This window comes from Pyrus communis, chromosome 10, assembly GCF_963583255.1.
Source record: "Pyrus communis chromosome 10, drPyrComm1.1, whole genome shotgun sequence".
NCBI classification, from domain to species: domain Eukaryota; kingdom Viridiplantae; phylum Streptophyta; class Magnoliopsida; order Rosales; family Rosaceae; genus Pyrus; species Pyrus communis.
The window spans coordinates 7,021,675-7,047,202 of record NC_084812.1 but is presented as its reverse complement, the minus strand read 5'-3'; the positions used below and the strand labels follow the sequence as shown (position 1 = coordinate 7,047,202).

Below are 25,528 nucleotides of genomic sequence, written 5' to 3'. Positions count from 1 at the left end.
TTGAAAATCTTATTTTATATGTTAAAAAATGGTACGTGTCATTTGAAGAAGAAAAAAGATTCGGAGGCAAATTGTTTGTCTTTCTGTTTGGATACCCTTTCCATCCCTTCTTATTTTATGCGATCACGGTTAAGTCACGTCAATATTTTATATTGATTTTTTTTATAGAGATAGTAAGATAAAAAGTAATAGGAATATAAAATGTTAATGTGGTTTAACCGTGACCGCACAAATAGGAGGGGATGAGAAGACCATCCAAATAGGAGGGCAGACAATCTGCCTCCAAAAGATTCAAAGCAAAGGTTGCCAACATTCTCCATTTATTTATATTAAGAGTGAAGGAAATGGAGTAAGCCACATAATAAGCTAACTAAAATAGTTTGGTAACTCGACACCCATGAGAATTGCACTTAACCTAAGACTTTCATTTATAAGTGAGAAAAAACTTGCAATTTATGAAAATTGAATCTATAACCTCCGACTTACAAGTGAGAAGAGTGCCGCTAAACAACATTTTTAAATGATTTTTTTTTTTTTCAAATAGTTTTAAAAAACAATTAGATGGTACAATAAAACCTCTCTAATGTTATACAGTTGGGACCAAACCAATTTTATAACTGTAATGAAAGTTATTACTTAATATAGATGTAGTTAAAAATATAATTTATAGACTTATTTATCCTTAATGAATGTAACCTTTCCTAGATAGGATGCCTTGGGTGCCAAGTATTTTATTTCTTGTATATTTTTTGTACACATTGACAATAATAACTACGCAGATGCATGTTTTCATATAAGATGGGACTAAGAAAGCGCCAAACGATTTAGCAAATGACAATTTTAAAGAAAAAAATTTTGATGACTCCTTTGAAGATACTTTAAGAATAGATATTTATATAGGACGATGTTATCCACACTCTCTGTTTACCCTTCACACACTTTTTTTTATTAATTTATGTTTTTTAGTACTCTTTAATTCATTCAATTCAGCAACAAAAAATTAAGAGAAGTGTCGAAAAAGTTAAAAAAAAAAAATGTAAATAACATCACCATTTATATCCGACGGCCGAAATTTTAAGGTGTCCAGCTTCAGGTAATATAGGAATGTGAGCTAAGCAAGCAGATAGAGATAAAATGGAATATGTACTTTATATAGCAGAATGGGTTAGCAGTGCTTGTCCCCGAGGCTGGCCCCCATGAGAGCCTCATTTTCTTGTGCCACTCATGACAAGTACAACTTACCAATACGGCAATGCCTGAGTTTTTGGTTATCATCAGTTTTTGTTATCATTCATGCGATGCAAATGACAGTGAGTCGTTTATGCATTGTGAAACTCTTTTTCGCATTAAGGGTTCACACATATGATATTTATTAATTACGAGTTTATATGTTAGTTTTTTTAGTTAAAAAGGTCTCTGATCTTGCCATAACTTCTAATTTTAGTTTCTGCCAATAAAAGTTGATAAAAGTGATTATTGAGTTTGTTCACAGTAAATTATTTTGGTCATTTTGTGAAAAATTTGTCAATATCCTTGCTGTATGATCACGTGAAGAACCACGTGACCACCTTTTTAAGGATAATTTTGTCAAAAAACTCTTCCATTTAACGAGAATATTGACAATTTTCACAGAATAACCAAAATGATTTACAATGGATGAAGTCGAGTACCACTCCTATCTATTTTCATTGTTAGAGACAAAGTGAGAAGTTATGCCAATCTCAGAAATTATTTTATTTAAAAAAAAAAAACTACAAATTTTGCTACCATTAATCATTTACGTGTGTGAATGACTGTAAATCGTTTATTCATTAGAGAATTGACTTGGATTAGCGTCTAGACAACTAATTTAAAAACAAAAACAAATTCAACATTTTTATTTGGATAGCCATGAATTTTTATTTTGGTACTAAATAACCTAGGGGGATCCTCTCTGGATCCTCTTTATGAGGATCCTGAGGATTCTCAAATCGTGTTCGTTCATCCTATATCATGCAGTCAATTTTCGTCAGATACTATTTATATTTAATTTAAAATAATTTAAAACTGTACTATATATGATGAACGAACACGATTTAATGATTCTTAAAATCTTCACAAAGAGAATCCGAAGAAAGAGTCATTATTCCTTAATAACTAGTGCCATGATGGATAAGCCTCCGATGACTCAGCAGGTGGTGGGCCACCGTCGCTAAAGGCCAAAAATGCCATGACGGAAGCGATTCTCTCTCCTCCTTCTCACTTCTCTTTTTTCCAGTTCAAGCTCTCTCTCTCCTCCCTCTTTCTCTCTCTAAAATCTGCATCTCACTCTTTCCGAGCATATTCCTCTGCTCTAATCTATAAATCCGCACCTGATTTATTTCACTTCTCTGAAGCAGCAAGCTTTTCCCGAGTTCTTCCAATGGCTTTCGATGAGGACGTGGAGAGCTGCGGCAGCCGAGCGGTGCTGTCGTCTCAGGCGCAGCCTCGCCACCACCGGCAGAAGCTGGAGGTCTACAACGAGGTGCTCCGACGAATCCAAGAGTCCAATTTTGAGGAGGCCAATCTTCCTGGATTTGATGATCAGCTATGGCTTCATTTCAATCGGTTGCCTGCTCGGTACCTCTTCTTTTAACCCTAGAATAATGTAATTTCGATTTGTATGTTCGGTAATTAGCTTTTTGGCTTTTGGCATTGCTTGTTTGGTTGCCGGGAAAGTTTGGGAAACTTGAAGAAAAGAAAAAGTTGGAATCTTTACTGATAACTTTTTTCGCAATTCAGATGATTACTTGTTTTATATTTATAACTTTTTCAGTTTTCGAATTCGTATTGCTGGAAATAGTGACAGTAGGAGAAAAAGATGCCAAATTGGCGCAGTTTATTAATGTTTGTATAATTGTGTCATTGTTGTTGTTGCTGCTATGTAGTTACGCGTTGGATGTGAATGTGGAGAGGGCAGAAGATGTTCTAGCACATAAGAGATTGCTGCAATTTGCAGAAGACCCTGCTAATCAACCTGCCTTTCAAGTTCGCTCTGTGCAGGTGAACACCTATGCATTTGTTGGAATAGTTCGGATATTAGCTCGATGTAACTCTGTTGGTGCTTAATGCTATCCATCTTTGTGTGTGGGTGCATGCCTGCACTTATCCCTGCATCATGCGCATATGTATAATGGTTTGACTGTGGTTCGCATTCTTTTCTAGTGGGAACCGTTCGTCCAACTTGTGTTGCCTGAATAGTGAGTAGAGTTTTCTAGTGTTTAGTTGAAGACTTGGACTTATCTATTAAAATCAATGTAATTTATTTGGGCAATGATGCATGACTACTGGCTAATCATGAAAATCGTTTTTCTGATGCAGGTTTATCCTGTCTTCGATGGAAATTCTGTTGACTCGGTCCATTCAGATTCTTCGATGAAAGAAGATGCACAAAGTTCTTACAGTTACTCTAACGGACGAGGGTATGTCACTTTATATAGTGTATATCAGTTACTTGTATTCTCCATCCTTCTTTTGCATTCAATAACCTCACTCTGCATTTTGTATTTTAATCTTATATGTGCTAATCATTGAATTGTTCTGTCACCAGGATTCATGCACCTCCCACCTTTGGTTCATCTCCTACTCTTGACGCACTGGCACTTCAAGCCAATAGATACCATGTTGAAGATGGAGGTAGTGCTATGAGTGCAACACCAGTCTCTTCGGGGTAAGAAATGACATTTGACCCAATCTTAAGTAGTTACTCATCCACGGAGAAATGGCTTCCCCCCTTCATTTTATAGAGGTGTTTAGTTTGATAACTTATCTGCTACTTTGTTGTTCTTTACATAGAAATAGAAAGAGAGATGCCGATGGATTATCCATTTAACTAAATGATAAATCTGAGAAGTTTCCCATGCGCAGTGGAATATGTTCAATGGGACTTTTAGTTAACATAATCATGTTACAAATATTCTATTCCATAAATTTCTTTTACAGTTTAGATTGTTCCAGCTTTTCTCTCTCTCCATCTTCTTGTCGGCTTTTCATAGTTTATAGTGTTTTGTACTTACTTGCGAAGTTGGGGGCTACATACTTTAGGCTTATGCTCAAGACGCTTCTATACTACAAAATAAAGTGTTTGTTATTGTTTACCATGGATACGGACACAATGTTGGTAGTAATTTATTTGCATTGGTTGTTTGTAAATCTTGATGTTAATTATTGTTGTTAATTGTGTAGGCCTATGCATGAGATCACGTTTTCAACAGTTGACAAGCCCAAACTTCTTAGTCAGGTAGTCCTCATCTGTATATTCACATGTATGCTGTTGATCGTTAATTTCTACCAATTTTTATTCAATGCGGTACACATCTGATTCTGTTCATGAGCTCATAGCTTTTGTCCTTTAACTGGAATTCATTCTATAGACAATTGATATAGATATTTGTTTACTTTTATAGAAAAAGGTTTTTTATTTTCCTAGAATATTATATTAGGAGAGCCTGTATTTTCAACCCTGTAGCTAGTAAATGTTTGGAACTCTATAACTCAAGAGTTACTTATCTTTTTCCATGAGATATGCTTGGTGGAACAGTTCCGAGGTTGTTAACATTAAATTGTGAGTTTTCAAGAATGTCTTATGATTAAACAATTCTATGGAAAATTTTCTGTTGTCTTTCTGTCATTTTTCCACTGGAGTCCTGGCCTACTCACTTACTTAATGATATCTATTAGTGATTAATTTTCCAGTTAACTTCATTACTTGCTGAGATTGGACTGAATATTCAAGAAGCTCATGCTTTCTCCACTGTTGATGGATTTTCTCTTGATGTTTTCGTGGTTGATGGGTGGAAATACGAGGTATGAGTTTTGTATGTTTCTTCTTGGATATTTGGTTCACATGCTTCTCGTTCATTGAACAAAATGTTCTTGCATGTAACAATAGGAAACGGAGGAGCTCAAAAGTGTTCTAGAAAAGGAAATTTCAAAATTTAAGGTAAGTTTTTTACTCCTTGATTTGCTTAATTATAAAGCTGTATCTTGTAGAACAAAATTTAAAATGTCTCGTTCTTTGAATAGAATCAGAATAGTGTGGTATGGGAATACTCGGGATGGTTTCTTAAAATCTGTTAATCTGGTGAATCTTTGTTTATCTCATTAAAACTGGATACCACCTACCATCATGCTGAATATTTGGGGATCATTGTTCCCATCTGATCACATGATTTACTTGTGATTTCGTATGTTAGGAGCAACCTTGGTCAAAACTACATCCAATCGCTGCTATTGGTGAGGACAATCAAACAAGGGATGAGTCCTTCCCCAGTTGCATAGAAATACCAACTGATGGAACAGATGTCTGGGAGATTGATGCAAGGCAGCTGAAATTTGAGAACAAAGTTGGATCTGGGTCATTCGGTGATCTGTAAGTTACATTTTGAATCCTGTGTTGAATTTTATGCTGGTTCTCGTTTGACATGCTGCTTTCAACTTCTTTTAGGTACAGAGGCACTTATTGTACTCAGGAAGTTGCCATAAAACTTCTCAAACCTGAGCGTGTCAATGCAGAGATGCTCAGGGATTTTTCACAGGAAGTTTATATATTGAGGTGCATCCATGTACCTGCGTGTACTTGTTGATGGCAGTTTGTCATTTTCCGTGCAGCTTTGTAAACTTCTTGATATCATGACATTTGGCAGGAAGATTCGGCACAAGAATGTTGTGCAATTTATAGGAGCATGTACACGACCTCCAAACCTATGCATTGTGACAGGTTTATCTTTAGAGAATATATATATATATATATATATATATATATTATTGATTCTTATGTGCACAAGTATCTTATTTATTGAGTAGTCATGATTGCTATGGATGGGTGCCGTACTTTCATCTTTGTTATACCACATCTAATTGGTTACAACTGAAGAGAATAGTGATATATTGATTGTCAACACTTAACGAATTTTAATTTAATGCGATTTGAATTCACTGATGACCACCTTTTGATGCTCATGTTCCTGTTTATCAGAATTTATGTCCAAAGGAAGTGTATACGATTTTCTGCATAAGCACAAGGGTGTGTTTAAGCTTCCATCTCTACTCAAAGTAGCAATTGATGTCTCCAAGGGAATGAACTATTTGCACCAAAATAATATAATCCACAGGGATCTTAAGACTGCCAATCTTCTTATGGATGAACATGAAGTAAGTATAATTCATGACTATTCAATCAACGATTCATTTGTCTGCCACATCTGTTTTCCCTTTGCATTTATATAGAAAAAAATTCACCCAAAATCCTGTGCGTCAATTAACTATTCTAAGCACGTTTGTGGATTTTTAATGCTTAGAATCATATATCCTTCCTGTACAGGTCGTTAAGGTTGCTGATTTTGGGGTTGCCAGAGTGCAGACTCAATCTGGAGTGATGACAGCTGAAACTGGTACATACCGCTGGATGGCTCCTGAGGTAGTAATCTCCTCGGACATCTACTTTTATTTTGTGATAATATCAGAAAGAGGAACAACTTCCAAGTGATTTAAATCAGAATTTGTTTAAAGTGATAGAATTCATATTTTAATTATTCACACGGTTCAACTCAATCGCACTAAACATTTGTCCCGAAGGGGAGTTAGAGCTATTGTGGGGCTTTTTGGGCCTGCTATCATCGGGTTCAACAATAACTATGTTGGTTGGTAGTTTGTGCTGACTTCATTTAACGTAACCTATCTCTCAGCTTCTTTTTACCATGGTCTTGTGAAGGTCATCGAACACAAACCATATGATCACAAGGCAGACGTTTTCAGTTTTGGAATAGTACTGTGGGAGCTTCTAACTGGACAAGTAAGTGCCTACTTTTATTTGCAAGAACAAATGAGATTGTGTGCACTATGCTTGCTTCTGCATTTGCTATTCAGTGCGTCAGTTGATAATGGCATTAATTTCAAAACTCACGGTCGTCTTTATGGTTTATTTACCAGATCCCCTACTCATCCTTGACCCCGTTACAAGCAGCAGTAGGTGTGGTGCAAAAGGTACTTACTCTACACAATTTGGCATAACTCTACCACACGATATTCTTATGGATTAACATTTATTTGGAATGACCGTCAGAGCCTACGACCTACAATTCCCAAGACCACTCACCCAAGATTCGCTGAACTGCTTGAGAGATGCTGGCAACAGGACCCGACTCAAAGACCCCCCTTTTCCGATATTATAGAAATCCTGCAGAATTTGGCCAAAGAGGTACTTTCTTGCCCAGCTGTAAAGCTTCTTGCCCTTTAAACATATTTAAATGATTAAATCCTATAATCTTAACACAGGTTGGAAATGAGGGAGAAGATCGACGCAGACCTGGTGGTTTTTTCTCGGCACTTAGATGGGGCAATCACTGAGCACGGTTGAGAGAAATCTGATCTTGCATGTGGACCATTTCCATTGCACATACTTTTTGCATTGTATAGATTTTCCAAGCACTCACAGTTGTTTTTATTGTAGTTTGTTTGTGTTTTCCTGGTGGTCTTCTCTTCAGAGACTCAGTTTTTCATTGTCTAATTTAGGCCGGCTGGTTAGCGGTAATTACTAATGAGCCCGTCATGGACTGGTAATGTTCACTACCCTATAGTTATGTATAAAATCTTTGTTTGAACCACACCTTACTGTATTGTCATTGATTCCCAGTGAATGCATTCTTAGTGTGAATATTTATATTCGACATTGAACTGCAAGAACTTTCCAGGCCACTTATCTTCCCGGTTAGCCGGAAAAGTTGGTGAACGACGTATACAGGAGAAGAATTTTTCCTGAGTTTAAACTTAAATTAGTCATTACTAGGGAATTCCTTGACTTCCAAAATCGTTGTTACAAATTCTTAAAATCATACATTACTAGACTTATTCAGCAAACAACGGTTAACCTGCGATGGATCTGCCATCGCTAGACACGCTGAGTAGCTGCCGTGCGCGAACCTTGACCTGCAACCGGACCATTGATTCCATGCAATGCAGAGCTATACGTGCCTGTTTCCGCGCGCACACCCCACGAACCAACGCCTGCAGCTTCACCAGGCTCCTCAGTGCTCGAAACGCTTGCCTGGCCTGTCAAATTGTTCAAATCATCACAGACCTAAGGTTTTTCAGTTTTTGTGCAAATTCAACAATTATTATGAAGGCAAAACTTGACATTGAAAAAAGAACCAAGTTTGGGTAATGTACAAGGTGCCCCCTGAACAAGGCTTGGAGCCTGATGGCTGCAATGTCTTCCTTGGTGAAAATTCTCTTTTCGAACGACGAAGATGATGAAGTGATGTCTTCGAGCTCTTCGTACCTGGCTGATTCTTCGTGCGTGCTTGGGGTGGTGTTGGTGTAGACGACGATGATATCTCTGTTGGATGATCTGACTAACTTTCTTCTGATTGTTCTGAACCACTTGCGAGCAGTTCCCATGATCTTGTACAGTTTGGTTGTAAGAAGAATACGAGTTTTGTTGGGGCATTTCTCCATTTAAAAGCAGATTCAAAACGTGACGTAAAGGGAAGAGATGTGGCCACCATGTTTTCTCAGAGGGTGAGGGTTGTTTTCTGCTTGTCTGATACTGAGAACGTGGAGGGATGAATATTTATCTTCCAACAGATCCGTGTGGGTTTGTTTGAAGCATTCTACGGTGAAGTCTCAACCAACTAAACGAACCCAAAGTCTCAAATACATAAAATAAAAGGCTCAAAACTAAAAAGATAGAACAACGTGCACTTTTCGTTTGGAAACGATGTCTTTTTTCGAGTTTTAGCACTTTTCACTAACAAAACGATACCACTTTTCGAGTTTTTGAGAACTGGTTCGAGTTCTATGACATGTTTATTTAGTTGATTAAAGAGAAATTATGAATTAATGAGGTAAAAAGAGGATGAAAATGGGATCAACAATAGGATCGTACCTCTGTATCCTTGATTTCTAAGAAGACATAAACTCCAACATATCATTCATGATTTATTATTAGATTACAAATTTTAACGAGACACCAGTATATATATATATATTTTTTATTATATATACATGTACACCTAAGAATTGGAAAAATTTTACTACTTAAATATTTGTTAACACTTACAAAAATCAAGAATCAAAATAATTTCAATTCAGCAGAGTATCAATAGTGAGGGAGTATTAACATGGGATGCCAAGTTTGTGGTTGTAAACTCCAAGCATAGAGCATACAAAATTGTAAAAGTGGAGCATTTCCTTTCCATAACTTCTTTACAAAGCTAGCTAGCTAATTTATTTAGTAATTTTCTTTTACTTGTGACATTTTATGTTGCCGCATTTTCACCATAAATTCTTTGGAACCAAGTTTCCATGTTTCTGCAGGGCTCTACTGCCACTTTTCTTGTGATTTCTTCCCTTCCCATAACCTTGATTCCAAACCTCTCTGTCTCTCTCTCTCTCTCTCTCTCCCCCCAGAATCCCATTTCATATCTCTGTTGGAAGTCCAGTCTGTGTCCAAGCAGCATACCCGCCAGCTATATCTGTAATGCCAGTGAAACCCTGCAAAATTAAGATTAAAGAACAAAGCTCCAGTCAGCTTTTATCAATTCTTTGATTGCAAGGATGGAAAGCCATTGAGATATTCAACCAAGTTTGGACCCCAAAAAAAAAAAAAAAAAAAAAAGAGCAAACTCCAAAAGGGCTCTTCACAACTAAGTCTCTCGTAACTCCATTTCATAGTAAAAAAAAAAAACACTTGATAAAGCACTGACTTGGAGGAAAAAAAAAAAAAAAAAAAAAAAAACCTAGACCGAACTATTCTTCCACCCGACTATTAGTTTATCCGACATTAATAATTGATTGTTGAAGGCTTTTTTTCTTCTTCTAATTTTATTCTTGAGCTATTTCTCAGTAACAATAACAGTTAGATCGAGCTGCAATTACGCCACACTATTATTACTGATAGGTAAGGGCATATATCTTCTAATTTTATTCTTGAGCTACTATTGCACCAGCCTATTATTTGACCGACATTAACAACTGATAGGCAAGGGTTTACTTTAATTTTTATTTATTTATAATTTGATTCTCGTCTCGAGTGTTCCTCACTAACATTAACAGTTGTGAGAATGCTACGCTAATTAAGTATTCCAAAAAACAAAGCATTGCATCCTTTTCTAGCCAATAATTTAAGTGATTTTTGTCATTAAATACACGATTAAACGACACATTCTGGCTTCGGCTAAATTCTTTTCGGAATTGTATATGCAATACAAGTTCTGAAAACTATTTGATAAAGACGTTCAACCCAAATGTGATCCATATTTTTCAGCTTCTTCAACCATAAGTAATTGCTTAATGACAAAGTAAAAGGCTGTGAAGGGGTAATGTGCTTACAGCAGCTACAAGATCAGTTGCAGCCATCATCGATCTTTTCCCAAGCTGGCATCCCTAAAGGGCCAAAAGATCAAATTAACCACTTAACTGGGGTAGAAATTTACTGAAAATAATTGGAAAAGAAAAAGGCAGCAAAAAATGTACTTAGTAATTTGAACTCACAACTATAATCTCATCATGTTTTCTGAAATGTGATGACACTTGTTCTAGAAATTCTTGGTTCTTTGACATCCCTGCATACAAGAACAACAGGATTACATAAAAATGGTAATTAACTAAAATAATCCAAATTAAAAAAAAAAATAGTCAAGAAAAAGATGTGGATCGGAAGAACAAAAAATGAACCTGATCCAACTTTGTACAAGTAGGGAATGTTGACAGCCCCAGGGGCATGTCCTGCACTGAACTCCTCAGGAGTCCTACACAAAAACAAGAACAGCTGAACAAAAAGTAAACAAAGTGCTTAACTTAATAAAAAATAATTAGATTACCTGACATCCAAATATTTGTGTCCAGCTTGAAGAAGCTCATGTGCCACACGAACCGGCACCGAAGTTGGGACTCCCACAGCCTCCAAATTTCTCTCCTGAGCAGCTTTCACACTTTCCCAGTTGCCAAACAACAAGATCCCAAGTTGGTGAAAAACATAATAAATAACGATCTGAAAGTAATCTTGAGATTTTCGCACTCCCGTTTTCTCCTCTTTCACTTAGTTGTTAGTTCATCCTTTTTTCTTAGCTTTGGATGAAATAAATCAAAAAGAAAATCAAAAGACATAAAGGACAACGCAGACGGAGAAAACGAGAGCCTGGAAATCACTATGCCTAACAATATTATTATACTTGGATAGTTGGATAAACGGAATTTTCACTTTTTTTTTAACTTACCAGAAGTTGAAGTTCTTGTTATGGAGTCCAGTGCCGAGTCTCTTCCCGTTTAGAGAAAGCGAAGATTTGTGGTTGAGATTTTGGGCAGAAAAAAGCGAAGGGGGTTGAATTGCAGCGGAGCCAGTAAAGCAAGAAGAATACACAAACGAAATCGCCACCATATTTCTAACTCCTTACGTTTTCGATCGGTGTTTTGGTATCTGAGATTTTCAGATTGCAAATGCAGTGTTTTAGTAGAAGATGGTCCGAGGGAGGATGTGAATAAAAATTTGATGGGTGTGCGTCAGCAGAAGAAGGCAGAGAGATGATGCCACGCCGAGTCTTGGTGTTCTGGTTTTTTTCGGATAAACCCAAAAAATGTGGCACACATACCTTTGCATGGATAAGTTTCAACTGTTTCAACGTTTGTCTTAATCCTAATGAGTTAAAATTTATTAAAAAAAAAAAAGAAAGCCAACGTATGATGCATGTGAGTCTACTGCATGTACGTACACCGTGGTGGATGCGACTGCTGACAAGATTTTTTCAGTGTTTTGGAGACTTTGATATTATCCAACCAATTACAATCTCTATTATTAGAAAAACCCTACAATACACCGCTGTATTATATGCACTCATGCTTGAATGATTAGATTGTAATTGTCAAAATTCAAGTCAAAATTCAAGAATGTAAATTATGTCGTTCACTACAACGGTACATCTCATACATTAATGCATTATAAAAATTTTAAATTTGTTGAAATATTTAAATTTTTATATAAACATCTAAGATGAATATAAGTATGTGATTAAGAGCAGGTTGATAGACGAACAATGTGTTTACAAATGCATTCTTGGATGCTAAGATAATGAACCCGTTCACAGTGCAGCAATATACGTGTCATGATTCCGTAATTCTTTGCGTACACATTTCAAATACCGTAACACTTTTTTAATTATCTTTGTTGTTTTCATTTAATTTGTTCAATATAATAAATATATATATAAGTAACGTAAAGACAGACAAATGTACCACCACTTATATAGTTGTATGGTAAATCCCTGTGCAGTAGGATAGGATAAACGACGTTAGCAATTTCTTATTATCTCGAGAAATCTTTTTATATGATGGCAACACTACATTTTAAACAAGACACGTTACAAATTCGAGATTTGTACGAATATAACACCCAAACCCAATATGCACGTGATAAACACAGCTCATATAACATTATATAAGTTTTCACATATTTCTGATAAATAATATGAGTTATGGTTAAACTACTATATCGTTTTATATATTGATCAACCCCATTTTTTTTTTTTTTTTTTTTTGAACAAGATCATCCCCTAAACTGAAACAACACAACACAATTATAAACGTTAAATCCGAACACAACCGTATTGATCACCCGCCAAAAAAGACCGTTAGGAAATTTGGGTTGGACTATGTAATCATTTCAGAAACACAAGGCCCAAAATTGAGGAAGTAGTAGCAGTCACTTGGGCCCAGCAAGCCCAGATTAATCCCCGCGAATCTCCGTTGATTTTTCAGGTGGAATGTGAGAGCAGAAATGGCGACCTTGGCGTTCGCGAGCGTAACATCTCCGCCGTTCTCGTCGTCGCGCCGGTCTCCGTCGACCCACGGAAGATTCCAAATCCCCTTCCTCCATAAAACTCCGAAATGGGGTCAGAGATCTCTGCTTCTTCCCATAACATGCTCGTCTACCGAACCAAATCAAAACGCCGACGACTCCGAACCCAAAACGGCGTCGTTGGCCCCGTCGTCTTCGAGTGACTTGACCTACAAACTCTACGCAGGGCTCGGAGGTGTTGGGTTTCTCGAGACGACTTACTTGACTTACCTCAAGCTCACAAATTCCAATGCATTCTGCCCCACCGCCGGCGGCGGGGGCGGCGGAGGAAGCTGCGGCGACATCCTCAGTAGCGATTACGCTGTCGTTTTTGGTACTCTCTTTAACTCCGTACCAGACTCAATTCAAATGTTTGATCACCCCGAAAAAAGAAAAAGTGAAAATTTGGATTTGGGTTTTTGTGGATTGGAATTTGGAAATGAATTGTATTGCATTGCATTGCACGCAAGGTGTTTGACAAAAGTTCCCTTTTGGATTTCCCAGGTGTTCCTCTTCCGCTGTTTGGAATGGTTGCTTATGGGTTAGTTGCTACTCTGGGTGTGCAGCTACTGACTGCAAAGAAGTTGCCTTTTGGAATTGATGAATCTAATGCTCGCTTAGTTTTGCTCGGGACTACAACTTCCATGGCAGCTGCTAGCGCTTGCTTTTTGTACATTCTTAGCACCAAATTTTCGGGAGCTTCTTGCTCGTATTGCTTGTTATCTGCTCTGCTCTCTTTCACCTTGTTTTTCATCGCCTTAAAGGTGAGCTTTTGGATATTGTTCTTTTTATTTTCTTTGATTTGATGTTGTTAATGGCAGCGATTTAGTATTTGGTCTTTCTGAATTGTAGGATTTTGGGTTGGAAAAAGTACAGAAGGAAGTGGGTTTGCTGTTTTGTATAGCTAGCTTAGTGGTTGTGACTCTCAACAGGTCATATAGTGCTCTTCCACCTGTGCCCTCAAGGTGATAAACCTCGCTCGTGGCTTTATATTTTTCGGTTTTATGGATATGTTAGTTTGGCAAGCTATTTAATGATATGGACCTATATTTTGCTCTGAAGCTCAATCTTCTAGGATTATGAGCATGCCCTTCCAACTAATTTGATAGAGGAAATCGAAATGTAAATATTTTAAGAATTGCAGTTTGATTCGTGGGAAATATTGGAGACTGATAAACATAAGTGTTTTAGTTATTTTCAATTTTTTATGTAAAGGAGATGTAGGGAAATCCAATGTTCATAAACATTGTTTAGATTTGAGTTTGATGCTCTAAGCATTCACGACCATATATTACGAAGGTAGCTGTGGCTTTACATCACTTTTATAACTTTTATTCTCAAGCAATTATCTGTGACTGGAGTTTAGTGGCCTTTGATATGAATTGATCATTCTTTGATCGTGTGGTACTTATGCTAGTTGGTTAATTTTTTGTCAGTTTTGGTTGCTTATTGCCCTGATAATTTTTTGCCTTGTTACATTTCTTTTGTTAACAGCCCGTCTGAAATTGATCTTCCATATTTTTCAACTGAGATAACAACACCATCAAGCCCGTTTGCAATAGCTCTTGCAAAGCATCTGAGTGCTATTGGTGCTAAAATGTATGGGGCTTTCTGGTGTTCACATTGTGTCGAACAAAAGCAGGTACTTAGATCTTCAATTCCTGATTAAATTTGATTCACTCATGATGCTTTTCTCTCTATCATCTTTCCTAAGTTTTCCTTTCTGTTCTTCTAACAAATAATGTTATCCATTAAGTTGTACTCCCAACTAGTGTTTTCAATATTTTAGCTGTCCCACCCGAGTAATAGAAAACTATGGTCTATCAATAGAAATTGGCCCCAAGTTCACCTAAAAATGATGCCTAGCGACTAAGTTAACATTACATAAAATTCTATGGAAACTGGAAACTTTTATTTTGTTGGAAGAAACTAGAAACGTAAAAAGTAACACATGCCTAAGAATACAAGCTAATGTTTCATATTTACGTATGATAGGCTTAATTGCAAAATATGCTATATAATGATATACATACATCCTAAATTTAATACAAAATATCTTGTCTTATGTATTAAATATCTTTTCGAAATATCCGTCGATATTTCCGTCAAGATCGATATTAAAAACCTTCCTCCCAGCCAATCATTTCAGACTTCATGAAAAACATTTTGAAAGAACAAAGCGTTCATCTGTTGTATGTTCAGACTTTTGATGTATCCTGTTTGTTTTGGGCATCATGTAGATGTTTGGAAGTGAGGCAGCAAAACTGTTGAACTATGTTGAGTGCTTCCCTGGTGGATTTAGGAAGGGAACTATAATGCAAAAGGAATGCTTTGGTGTCGGAATTGAAGGTTTTCCTACATGGGTGATTAACGGGCAGGTGATAAATCTCCTCATGGATGATTCACTATCTTCATTTGGTCACCTCGTTTGTATATTGTCATGCACACCGTGTTTTAATATCAATACGAAACTCTAGCTGTAAGTTCATCCCATCTATTACGATTAACTTGGTTCTGAGAAAGCTCGGTGCTTCTTACAGGTATTGAGTGGAGAAAAAGAGTTGATGGAGCTTGCACAGGAATCTGGGTTTGATTTAAAGGAATTTAATCAGACTCCCTAGATTAAGCCACGGCGTTTGTTTGGTATGTCATCACTCGTAAAGATCATAGAAAACTTGTACTATTTACATACCCCGATCATATATCACGAAAACTAGGCACCTCGAGGTGTTATATCTTGTACGTTGTTGCCTGTATTGATTATGATTCAGTGGACCAAAGAAGCTAGTTAGAGTTGTACGTCGGAAACTTTTTCCTAACTTGCGAGATTCAAGACTCTTTTCTAATATATTTGTCCACAAAATCTTCTGTCTCCCTCCGTTCTATTTGCTACCAAAACGCCCTTGGCCGGAAGAACATGAAAATCTGGTGTTTCACCGAGTGTATACACCAGGTGACAGGGCGGAATCACAGTAAAAGGTTAGGAGTAGATGAGGCATGACATCATTAGGCCGTCTAATTTTACCATGGGCTTTTCTTTTGGGTCAAGTTATGGTTGTGGGCTTTGGTAATGAAAACGAGCCATGAAATTAAAGCCCATTTTAAGATGGAACAATGAAATCACAACCAAACATCACTACCGGTTAAAAGCTAAACCTAATCGGACAAAGAGATTAGGTATGGACTTTCCCAATATTTTGAGCTAACTTTAACTTCTATCAATCAACGAGCGAAAGGGATGAGATCATGCTCGGCTTGCTTTGGAAGTTACCTAACTCATACTTCCTAACTTCGTGTTATCAACGCTATCCGCTTAAAAAAAAAACTAAATTACTTATACTCAATAGCATCGTGTTATCAACGCTATGCACTTAAAAAAATTACTTATAGAATGTCACGATCAGTTATGCATACGCGTGAGCTGATCTTGACTATTCATACACATTAAGCCCACATACATCAATGGCCATGATTAGCCTAACGCTTGTCTTATTGACCCTAGCACTCACTACCCAAATTGCCAAATAAGCTTCATGACTATTAATGCATAGTAGGTTTCACGTGTATCAACGATCAGAACAAATCTACGCACACACCCTATAAGTTTAGCCCCAAGTCAATTGTTTATGAGCTTCACATGCATCAACGGGAAATACCAACCTCGACACATGACAAATTACAACCCAAATTAGCATTATTCTTTAATTAGCAAGTAGATTAAGCCTTGACCACATGCCTATGGCCTAAAACACTTCTTACTAGTTCAACCCTTCATGAGACTTCATCTCCTCCCCTCTCGCTTCTTTCTATCTTTGTCCACTCTCTAATTCAAAAGAGGATCCTCTTTGTGAAGATTCCGAGGATCCTCCAATCACGTCAGTTCATCATATATCATGCAGTTAAAAATTATTATAATTTTTTATATTTAAAATTAAATATAAATAGAATTTGACCAAAACTGATTGCAAGATGTATGATTAACAGACGTGATTGAAGGATCCAGAGAGGATCCTCAATGTTATAAATCAATCAACAAAATGCCAAGTCAGCAATCAGCCACCCAAATCGTTATCCGACTCGGACACCCCGGGCCCCACCTGGTCCCTCCAATAATCGAAGATGCTTCCGAATATTCTAATCGCCCCCTGATTTCCTGAGCCACTTACCAAATAATTAATTACCCTTGTCGTCGCCTACATAATCTCTCTCATCAAACGCCATCGACCCCCCTCTCCCTTCCCATTTCAAAATTCTTTCACAACTCCCCACACTTTCTCGGCAGCCAAACGGGCAACAAGAAAATAATTGAAAAAGAAAGAAAGAAAAAATGCATACTCAAATCTCCGATTCCGAGCAGCAGGAACTCATCGAAAAGCTCGACATCTTCAAGATCAAAGGACGAGATAAACGTGGCCGCACCGTCCTTCGCATCATCGGCAAATTCTTCCCAGGTATTTTAGGCCTCGGTTAACGTTGCTTTAGTGAAAAGCATTTCTGTTTCAAAGTACTTGTGCTAGAATTGCTTTTGTTAAGGGTACTTTGACTTTTCTTTTTAATCAAAACTTCAAGGCATCCTGGAAGTCCTTTCTAAAAAGCGCTTTTATGACGTGTAAAGTTTTTCTGCCAATTTTAAAGCGCTTTTAGCAATTCAAAAGATTATTCCCATACAGATCGTTAATTATTCTTCGTATCCTTTATTTAATTTAATTTTCTGATTTCTTTTTGTATTTTTGAATTATTTAGCTCGAATTGTGAGCGTGGATGCTCTGCGGAAGTATTTGGAGGAGAGGATATTTCCAGAGATCGAGAAAAAGCCGTTCGCGGTGCTGTACGTGCACACCGGAGCTCAAAGGTGCGAGAACTTTCCCGGGATCTCAGCTGTCCGATCAATCTACGACGCCGTACCGATCGGCGTCCGCCAGAATCTCGAAGCCGTGTATATCCTCCATCCCGGCCTCCAGGCCCGGCTCTTCCTCGCCACCTTCGGCCGCTTCTTTTTCACCGGCGGGTAATTAATTTAATCAATTAATTTATTCTTAACGGAAAAAGCGCATGTTAGCATTTTCTTGTGGATGGTACTAACGTGCACTTGTGGTGCGGCGCAGGGTGTATGGGAAGCTGAGGTACGTGAGCAGGTTGGATTATCTGTGGGAGCACGTGAGGAGGAACGAGATTGAGGTGCCCGATTTCGTGTACGATCATGATGAGGACTTGGAGCACCGTCCGATGATGGACTATGGATTGGAGAGCGATCATCCGAGGGTGTACGATGCACCCGCGGTTGATTCGCCTGTGTCGACGTACTCCATGAGATGCATCTCCTAGGCCCTAGCTTGTCCGTTTAGGGTTAAAATTACTTGCGATATTTTCGAATGGGCTTCCATTTAAGTAGACGGTAATTGAGAAGTGGTTTTTTTTCCCTTCTCTCTTTGTTACAATTTAGTAGTTGATTAGGATAAATGTGGTTGTACGTAGTATAAATTTAAAATTTCAATGTTTGGTATATATTACTTTGGCGGTAGAGTATTTGTCTATACACTTACAATTTCAACCTCCACATAGGTCCGCTCAATGTTTAAAATATTGATATCGTGAAAATATCGATGTGTAAATTAGTGAAAATATAGATGGATATATTGATATCGCTATATGTTGCCTTTGATGGAAATGTTAGAATTTGCTAAAAAACGTGAAAATTTAAAATGAAAATTTGAAGAATGTCATATGACAATTTATCGACATTTTACTGATATGTCGGAAATATTGACGAACTATATTAATTTTAACCGAAATTTAGGAGTTTCTTCGAAATATGGTGACATCACCCCTTCTATATCTTTCTCTGGTTTTTCTGATCCAAGAATTTTCAAACACTAATTCGTCCTCATTAATTAACATTAACAATCGAATTAAATAAATTAAACAAAAAAAGGGCTAGAATTAAATATGAGTGTGTTGGTTAAAAATATCGTGTTTATCATTTATTTTCCATTTAAAAAAAATTTATTGTTTTTTTTTTCTTTCTAATTATAGCTAGACGATAAGGCCACTAGGAATAGCCTAGTGGTGAGGGTGTGGGCGAGGAGTGGGGTAGAATTCGGTCCCAGGTTCGAAACTTGGTGGGGGTGGGGTGGGGTTAAAAAAAAAATATATATATATATATATAGATGATATTGTACATGATGCTACAGTAATACGTGAACTAGGAGATACATGATGCATGTACCTTGTTTAATACGAAATATGAAGATAAGCTAAAACAATGAACTTTGACTATAATTATTAGAAAATAAAATAATTAATTATATAATAAGGTAACTTAAAACCATGAACTTTGACTATAATCTATATAATAGAAAGTGAAAGCCTCAATTTTGGGTCACGTATGTGGCAAAAACTTTGGAGTCACGATTTGACAAAGCACTTGACAAAAATATTAGGACAAAATTGCCTTTTAACAAAAAAAATTCAAAAGCAACTCAATATAATATATCAAATAATGGAGAGGTAATTTGGTAATTTGGTCATCATAAAATATAATATAAATATAAGTATGAATAGATAAAATAATAAAAAAAGGGAACATATTAGGATAAAATTGCCCCTCAACCAAAAAAATCCAAAAGCAATCCAATATAATATATCAAATAATGCAAATGTAATTTGGTAATTTGATCATCATAAAATATAATATAAATATAAGTGGAAAGATAGAAAAAAAATAAAAAAATGAAACGACGAGTGAAAGTTGATGGGCACGGGAAAAGAAAAATATAATAAAAAAAAGAAGAAAAATCATGAATATTGTGTTCAAAACATATCTTAAGAGGCGCGTAGTGTCAGTGATAAATTAGCAAAGTTTTTTATATTATTTTTTTTAATTAGTACCTTACAATAGGTTAGCAATAATGTGATTCAATTAGTTATTTATTAAATATTATTTTCTTTATTAAAAAAAGTATTTCACACGCGGATAATAATGTGATTAAATTAATTGTACACTAAGGGGAGGGAGTGAGATTAACCTCACAATACGCTAGCAATCAGTTGTTTATTAAATATTATTTTTTTATAATCTTAATGTAAATTCAATAAAATGTAGATGAAAATTGAAATACCGCTTTTATTAACTGTATTTATTATTCATTTCTATCTACATTAATAAATACATTTAAAGCATGTAAATCACGTGTAACACGTCGTGATTCAAAAAATATCTTCTGCATGCGCATAAGCGCGTGCATGAAGTCTAGTTCTTAAAAAAAAAAAAATTATGTGTAGATACTAGATGGAGTGAACCACATTATACGTTTCCTCTTACTTATTCTTTGTATTGGATATGCGAGGACAATTCTTCATTTTTAAGCAGTCACTCCAATCTTTAACTAATTTTTTTTAATGCTCATTTACTTATATTATAGCATTTGTTACGGTGTATCTGTTTGTGTTCCAAGCATATTGAAAAATGAAACCGGATTCCTTCCGGATCCTTTTAAACTAAGCCCACTAATCAATAAATCCAGACCATTGAAATTTGATCAAACGGTGACAAACATGAGATTCCTCTAAAATTTATAATAATTGTAGCCGTTTGATCAAATTTCAATGGTCCGGATTTATTAATTAGTGAGTTCAGTTTGAAGGATCTGGTTCCTTGAAAAGTCTGTTCCTTAACACAAGGCCAGTGATTTCAACTCCATTTTTTGTTTGTGCCCTCTGTTAATCTTGACCGTTGATTTATCTTCTCATCTGCATTCAATTTGTAAACCTTGAACTTACCCAGATTGAAACGGCGTCCTTTCATGTAGCTCGGATCTCTCTCAACCAAAAGCCACCACCACCTTCCCTTCAACGAAACGAGCGCCACCTCCACAGCCAAAATCACCTATTTTTTCACGGCCGGCACAGAAAACCCCATTGCCGCCTCCACCATGAACTCCACCGCCAGAATTAATTGCCTATTCATCATCTGGATCTTCTACTATCGTCATACTTTTTGTTTCTTAACTTTCGTTTCTTATTTAATTTATTGATTTTCATATAATAGATAATTAAGAAATAGATTACAATTCGTTCACACTTAGTTCATGACATTATGTCAAAATGCGTGTCCAATAATGAGTGTCCTCCAATCCTAACTTATATATATATATATATATATATATTAAGAAATTGTTATTAGCATTTCAAAAATCTCATTTTACGCTCCTCACATGTGTATTTTTCTTTCTAATTATAGAAAATTTGAAATGTCAAATGAGGTTTTTGAAATGCTAATAATAATTCCTTTATATTATATTCGTTTATGTTTTATTAAGGATTTTAAAGAAATAAAAATGAATGAAGCCAAATTTGAAATTTGTTAGGAGTTAGAAGTGGCCTCCAATGTTGAGATATATGTCGGCAAAATATCGAATGTTATTTCCTCTTTCTTATAAGGTCTTTCTATTTCTTCAGAGAAATCATTGCCTAATTTTCTTTCCTCAACGTCACACATCCTTAATTTTTGTTCCCTACTACGTCATTCGGAATAACAAAAGATGAGAACCATAAAATCACATACTAAATGGTATATTTTTAGGTGATGCTACTAATTCAAGTGTTGTAATATATTGGAGGACATGATTGATATTTACAAATAGACACATTTTATAATATCAGTGCACCGTAAGTTATTGCATAATCATATGATTGCAAGGTTTAACTTTAAGATCTTATCTTTTTGCATTGGTAATGGATGAGTTAATGGAAATTTCAAGATGATGTCTTTTGGTGCATGCTTTTCGCAAACGATATAATGTTGGTATATGAAACTCAGGAGTGCGTAAACGCAAAGCTTAACCTTGGGCAAGAAGTGTTGAAATCTAAAGTCTTTGCCTAAGTAGGTTAAATACAGAGTATATAGAGTACAAGTTATGTGGGAACATAGGTTCAAATGAGATCAAGGTGAGGATTGGAGATTATGACATGAAGTACCAAAGAGCGAACGCTTTCGATATTTTGGATCTATCTTGCAAAAGAACAGAGAATTAGATGGAGATCTCAACCATAGAATACAAGAACCATAGAATACAAGCTAGATGGATGAAGTTGAAGAGTGCATCGTGTGTTTTTTGCAGCCATCGTGTCCCACTAAAGAAGGGAATTTTTTCAGGACGGCAATAAGGCCAACAAAGCTTTATGGCACATAGTGTTAGAAGGAGGTCAAGTATCAACACGTGCAAATGAGTGTAGCGAAGTGGATAATGTTTCGTTAGATGTGTGAGCACACGAGAAAGGACAAGATTAAGAACGAGGATATCTTAGGTAAAATAGGAATAACCGCAATTGAAGATAAGATGTGAAAAAATTAGTTAGGTGGTTTAGACACATGAACTGAAGACCTACATATGCTCTGGTTAGAAGATACGTATATGAAATAGAGACTCAGGGAAAAATGGGTAGAAGAATATCTAGGAAGACTTGGAAAGAGAATAAGAAAAGACATGAAGTATTTGGAGTTAACAGAAGATTTGGCACAAAATCAAAAGCAATGACGTTTTAGGATTCATACAGCCGACCTACTTAGAGAAATAACGCTTTATTGTTGTTGTTATTAGTGCAAAGTAACATTGCACTAAGACAGGTGACTTTTCTTCGTCCTTGTTTTTATGCTTCTTCTTCTTCTTCTCGACTTTGTTTTCGTGGAGAGCGACGACTTCTCGGCTTCGAGCTTGTTCTTTTGCCGCGCCGACGGATTCTCGGCTTCTTCTTCTTCCTCCATCTCTGAAGGCAGAAGTTGTCGTTATTGAGCATTTTGATTTTGACAAGAGCTATTGCTACCTCTGTTTCTTTGAAATTGCAAGGCGGTTCATATCAGTTGGATTTTGATTTACAAAGGGGTATTCCTCGGATTCAAATTCTCGTACTAAAATTATATGACACTCTGTAAACGACTACAGGTATTTGCTCGTTGTGTTTTCTCTAATTTCTCTTATTTAATTGCATTTTGCTTTTAATTTTTGGTTTGATTTCTCTTTACTGAAATGAAATTTTAACGAAAAACCTGCATAACTATTCACTTTAATGAAAAACCACATTTTTACACTAAAAAGTCTAACATGGTACTATTCATTTTATCATTTATTTTGTTTTTATCGTTAAAACTCAAAGTTTTCAAGTCATTTTCATTAGTTTTCCTTTATTGAAATCCATATGCTAAGTAAAGTTCCAAAGGTTGGAGCATTTTTGCTCACCACGATAACCTATAATGCATTATTACCATATATTTTAGGAAGTTTTAACAAAAAACTTCTGGTACTGTTTACCTTAACGAAAAATCACATTTTTACACTAAAAAGTCAATTCTGATACCATTCACTTTACCCTTTATTTTATCCTTATCGTTAAAAATCAAAGTCTTTAAACTTTTTTCATTAGTTTTCTTTATATTTTATGTCGCCCGGACTATTTTGAGCCGTTCATCTAAATTTACTGATTGCAATTACATGCACCACTAAAAAAGAACTAATTAAAAATGCTGATACGTGTAGAGAAGCTAGTATATACTTGCATCCATTCAAATGATAACTCATCAATCTAAGTCCACAGTCGCACGACTGTTTTCAGCAGTTCATCTGAATTTAGTGATTCCAATCACATAAGCTTATTAAAAAAATGCTTAATTCATAAGTGCTGACGAGAAACTAGTATAAAATTACATAAATCCCAATTATAATCAAATTGGGAGTGGCCAAAACATCTTGGAATAAAGACGGGAAGATCCAAGCCTCTCAATGGTACGATCCTCCATGCTAAAAACAGACCCATCTGGCCGAATCAACTCTCTCAATGCAAGACCAATGTCATTAGAATCTGTGAAGTATATGCAGTTACCTTTACACCCCTCCAACTCTGTAGCCAAAACAGAGAAGCAACAATCGATGCTCAAGAAAAAAGCTTGCTCCCCCAAGCTCTTCACTTCAACCCATCTCCTCCCCAACTCCTCAGCACCATCCTCCAGCAACTTATAAACCCTAAAGTCCACCACCTTCGGCTGACCCGCCTCGTAGAACCTCCGCCTGCGGAGAGGATGGCGGAGAAAGTGATTGTTATAAACAGAACCAACACCTCCTTCTTGAGAGTACCTATCCACCACATAAAGCTCTCCACAACACTCGATTAAATTCTTACGGTGACCAAACCCGATCGGAGGTGAAACCGGGGTCAATTCTAACGACGAACTGATGCAAAAAATTTGACCCCATTTGTCCACAACAAAAGGGTGACCCTTGTACACGATCATGTCATCGTAGTCAGAAACTTGATCGTTGATGAGTGTGAGCTTTTGATCTCCAGTTTTTGCAAAACCCAATTTTCCTCCGTTGTAAATAATGAAAATTGAGCAGTAATCTTTGAAAATGGGGGATTTAATCACCTTGTTTATGCCAAAAACGGATCCGGACCCATTTATGTATCTGAGCACATATGATCTGGCCAACTCCACCATGTTGAAGTCCAGCAAATTCAAATCCATGGCGTTTACCGGAACACCTTCGCTTAAGGACCCGATCCGCCAGCTGGTGATGGGGTTCAGGAGACGAAGTTTGCCGGAAGACTCTTCCAGCTTCAGCAGCCAACCCTTGGATGAAGAGGTTGAAGATGATGACGCGGAAGGATTTGGATTTGAATTGGGGTCGGGGCGGAGGAGGTAGACGGTGGTTGGGCAGAGAACGGCACTGGGCCCTTGGGAGAGCGGTGTAGGGAATCTAGGGGCATTGGAATTTTGCAAGGGTGGAATGGAGGAGCGCCAGGAGCTGCAGACGCTGCGGATTCGGAGGTGTTCGAGGTGGGTTTGGAGGCAGTAGGCGATGAGTGGGGGGAGCTGGGGTGGGAGGTTTGTCCAGTCGACTCGGCTGCCGTCCATGGCGGCCTTGTGCTTTTTGGTTGGACTGAAATAATTTGAGGACGACTTCTCTTCCTCTAAAAAGACTTTGGCAGCCGCCAGTTTCTTCTCCTCGTGGAGAATTGGAGATTAGGGTTGTGTTTTTCTCTTTGTCGTGTGTTTGTCGTTGTACGATTTTGTCAGATTGGGCCTTCTACCGTTTGTCCTCGTCAGTTGTTATACGTTTTTTTTTTTTAACGAATGATATTATTTACATTAAAGGAGATGAAGTAGCTTTAGTCTCACAATAGACTAGTAATAATACAGTTCAAAGTCGCATTTGGTAAGGATCGAAATTAAGATCTCTTACTTACAAGTAAAAAGAATTACTGCTAAACCGTAATACTAAATGACAAACGTTATATGTTTTTATATTAAATTTTATCTTTTAAGTGCATAATAAAAATTTTAAAGTGTCAATAATAGTTTCAATGCATTTCTAGTAGTTGTTTGGAAAGTTATCTCCTACTTCACTTTGTGCACTCTGTACTTTTTTTTCTTGTTTTAGGATCAAAATTTAAATCATTTTAAAGAAAATTAAGGAACATAACAAACAATGAGTGCATAATGGGAAAATAAGAGCGAGAAAATTACTATTTATCTCTTGGGTTGATGTGCCATGAGTTGTTTTGTTTTTTCCGTTTTCCCTAATAAGGTATTTGTCTAAAAAATGAGGAAGAAGATGGAACACAAATCTCACTTTAACTAACTGACCTAACTTATATTCGTTTGTTAAAAATTTGGTTAGGCCTAATGGT

General features: G+C 36.7%; 6 protein-coding genes across 9 annotated transcripts; 3 read left to right on the top strand and 3 right to left on the bottom strand.

Annotated features, from left to right (window-relative positions):
- The first annotated feature begins 2,247 nt into the window (after positions 1–2,247).
- On the top strand, positions 2,248–7,622 carry LOC137746819 (serine/threonine-protein kinase STY17-like). Of its 3 annotated transcripts, none has more exons than XM_068486832.1 (16): positions 2,248–2,598; positions 2,907–3,021; positions 3,340–3,440; positions 3,569–3,688; positions 4,204–4,258; positions 4,714–4,824; positions 4,910–4,960; positions 5,214–5,389; positions 5,465–5,572; positions 5,664–5,737; positions 5,996–6,171; positions 6,341–6,436; positions 6,731–6,811; positions 6,949–7,002; positions 7,082–7,216; positions 7,294–7,622. In XM_068486832.1, exons 1-16 carry the CDS (start codon positions 2,402–2,404, stop codon positions 7,363–7,365), a joined length of 1,722 nt encoding a protein of 573 aa, XP_068342933.1. In that variant the 5' UTR covers positions 2,248–2,401; the 3' UTR covers positions 7,366–7,622. The 3 variants fall into 3 exon arrangements, 2 of the variants coding, with proteins under 2 accessions (XP_068342933.1, XP_068342932.1); XM_068486831.1 differs by having other exon boundaries at positions 2,266–2,598; positions 5,471–5,572; XR_011069910.1 differs by lacking the exons at positions 7,082–7,216; positions 7,294–7,622 and having other exon boundaries at positions 2,266–2,598; positions 6,705–6,811; positions 6,949–6,979.
- A 129-nt stretch (positions 7,623–7,751) lies between these two features.
- Positions 7,752–8,955, bottom strand: LOC137746821 (protein IQ-DOMAIN 20-like). Of its 2 annotated transcripts, none has more exons than XM_068486835.1 (2): positions 8,185–8,955; positions 7,752–8,067 (listed from the first exon to the last, which is right to left on the bottom strand). In XM_068486835.1, exons 1-2 carry the CDS (start codon positions 8,470–8,472, stop codon positions 7,882–7,884), a joined length of 474 nt encoding a protein of 157 aa, XP_068342936.1. In that variant the 5' UTR covers positions 8,473–8,955; the 3' UTR covers positions 7,752–7,881. The 2 variants fall into 2 exon arrangements, with proteins under 2 accessions (XP_068342936.1, XP_068342935.1); XM_068486834.1 differs by having other exon boundaries at positions 7,756–8,095.
- A 126-nt stretch (positions 8,956–9,081) lies between these two features.
- Positions 9,082–11,610, bottom strand: LOC137746820 (thiosulfate sulfurtransferase 16, chloroplastic-like). The gene is made up of 6 exons (XM_068486833.1): positions 11,235–11,610; positions 10,839–10,949; positions 10,693–10,766; positions 10,510–10,580; positions 10,348–10,401; positions 9,082–9,510 (listed from the first exon to the last, which is right to left on the bottom strand). Exons 1-6 carry the CDS (start codon positions 11,393–11,395, stop codon positions 9,436–9,438), a joined length of 546 nt encoding a protein of 181 aa, XP_068342934.1. The 5' UTR covers positions 11,396–11,610; the 3' UTR covers positions 9,082–9,435.
- Positions 11,611–12,717: 1,107 nt separating this feature from the next.
- On the top strand, positions 12,718–15,693 carry LOC137747649 (thiol-disulfide oxidoreductase LTO1-like). The gene is made up of 6 exons (XM_068487792.1): positions 12,718–13,181; positions 13,352–13,611; positions 13,700–13,812; positions 14,342–14,489; positions 15,088–15,225; positions 15,388–15,693. The coding sequence occupies exons 1-6, from the start codon at positions 12,788–12,790 to the stop codon at positions 15,466–15,468; spliced, it is 1,134 nt and encodes a 377-aa protein (XP_068343893.1). The 5' UTR covers positions 12,718–12,787; the 3' UTR covers positions 15,469–15,693.
- A 1,363-nt stretch (positions 15,694–17,056) lies between these two features.
- On the top strand, positions 17,057–18,352 carry LOC137747615 (uncharacterized). The gene is made up of 3 exons (XM_068487756.1): positions 17,057–17,298; positions 17,591–17,855; positions 17,953–18,352. The coding sequence occupies exons 1-3, from the start codon at positions 17,175–17,177 to the stop codon at positions 18,170–18,172; spliced, it is 609 nt and encodes a 202-aa protein (XP_068343857.1). The 5' UTR covers positions 17,057–17,174; the 3' UTR covers positions 18,173–18,352.
- Positions 18,353–23,374: 5,022 nt separating this feature from the next.
- Positions 23,375–24,932, bottom strand: LOC137747645 (F-box protein At2g26160-like). The gene has a single exon (XM_068487789.1). The coding sequence runs from the start codon at positions 24,750–24,752 to the stop codon at positions 23,565–23,567; it is 1,188 nt and encodes a 395-aa protein (XP_068343890.1). The 5' UTR covers positions 24,753–24,932; the 3' UTR covers positions 23,375–23,564.
- Positions 24,933–25,528: the final 596 nt, after the last annotated feature.

What these genes read in the sequence shown, in the direction of transcription:
- LOC137746820 (XM_068486833.1), bottom strand. Translation starts at nt 11,395, where the DNA reads ATGGTGGCGATTTCGTTTGTGTATTCTTCTTGCTTTACTGGCTCCGCT. An exon ending in CACAAATATTTGGATGTCAG is followed by an intron (nt 10,767 to 10,838) that starts GTAATCTAATTA and finishes GTTTTTGTGTAG; the next exon opens with GACTCCTGAGGAGTTCAGTG. An exon ending in CTTGTACAAAGTTGGATCAG is followed by an intron (nt 10,581 to 10,692) that starts GTTCATTTTTTG and finishes TCTTGTATGCAG; the next exon opens with GGATGTCAAAGAACCAAGAA.
- LOC137747645 (XM_068487789.1), bottom strand. Translation starts at nt 24,752, where the DNA reads ATGGACGGCAGCCGAGTCGACTGGACAAACCTCCCACCCCAGCTCCCC.
- LOC137747615 (XM_068487756.1), top strand. Translation starts at nt 17,175, where the DNA reads ATGCATACTCAAATCTCCGATTCCGAGCAGCAGGAACTCATCGAAAAG. An exon ending in CATCGGCAAATTCTTCCCAG is followed by an intron (nt 17,299 to 17,590) that starts GTATTTTAGGCC and finishes TGAATTATTTAG; the next exon opens with CTCGAATTGTGAGCGTGGAT. An exon ending in CGCTTCTTTTTCACCGGCGG is followed by an intron (nt 17,856 to 17,952) that starts GTAATTAATTTA and finishes GGTGCGGCGCAG; the next exon opens with GGTGTATGGGAAGCTGAGGT.
- LOC137746821 (XM_068486834.1), bottom strand. Translation starts at nt 8,472, where the DNA reads ATGGAGAAATGCCCCAACAAAACTCGTATTCTTCTTACAACCAAACTG. An exon ending in CCTTGTTCAGGGGGCACCTT is followed by an intron (nt 8,096 to 8,184) that starts GTACATTACCCA and finishes GAAAAACCTTAG; the next exon opens with GTCTGTGATGATTTGAACAA.
- LOC137746819 (XM_068486832.1), top strand. Translation starts at nt 2,402, where the DNA reads ATGGCTTTCGATGAGGACGTGGAGAGCTGCGGCAGCCGAGCGGTGCTG. An exon ending in AGCCCAAACTTCTTAGTCAG is followed by an intron (nt 4,259 to 4,713) that starts GTAGTCCTCATC and finishes TTAATTTTCCAG; the next exon opens with TTAACTTCATTACTTGCTGA. An exon ending in ACCGCTGGATGGCTCCTGAG is followed by an intron (nt 6,437 to 6,730) that starts GTAGTAATCTCC and finishes GGTCTTGTGAAG; the next exon opens with GTCATCGAACACAAACCATA.
- LOC137747649 (XM_068487792.1), top strand. Translation starts at nt 12,788, where the DNA reads ATGGCGACCTTGGCGTTCGCGAGCGTAACATCTCCGCCGTTCTCGTCG. An exon ending in CTTCCACCTGTGCCCTCAAG is followed by an intron (nt 13,813 to 14,341) that starts GTGATAAACCTC and finishes TTTTGTTAACAG; the next exon opens with CCCGTCTGAAATTGATCTTC. An exon ending in ATTGTGTCGAACAAAAGCAG is followed by an intron (nt 14,490 to 15,087) that starts GTACTTAGATCT and finishes GGCATCATGTAG; the next exon opens with ATGTTTGGAAGTGAGGCAGC.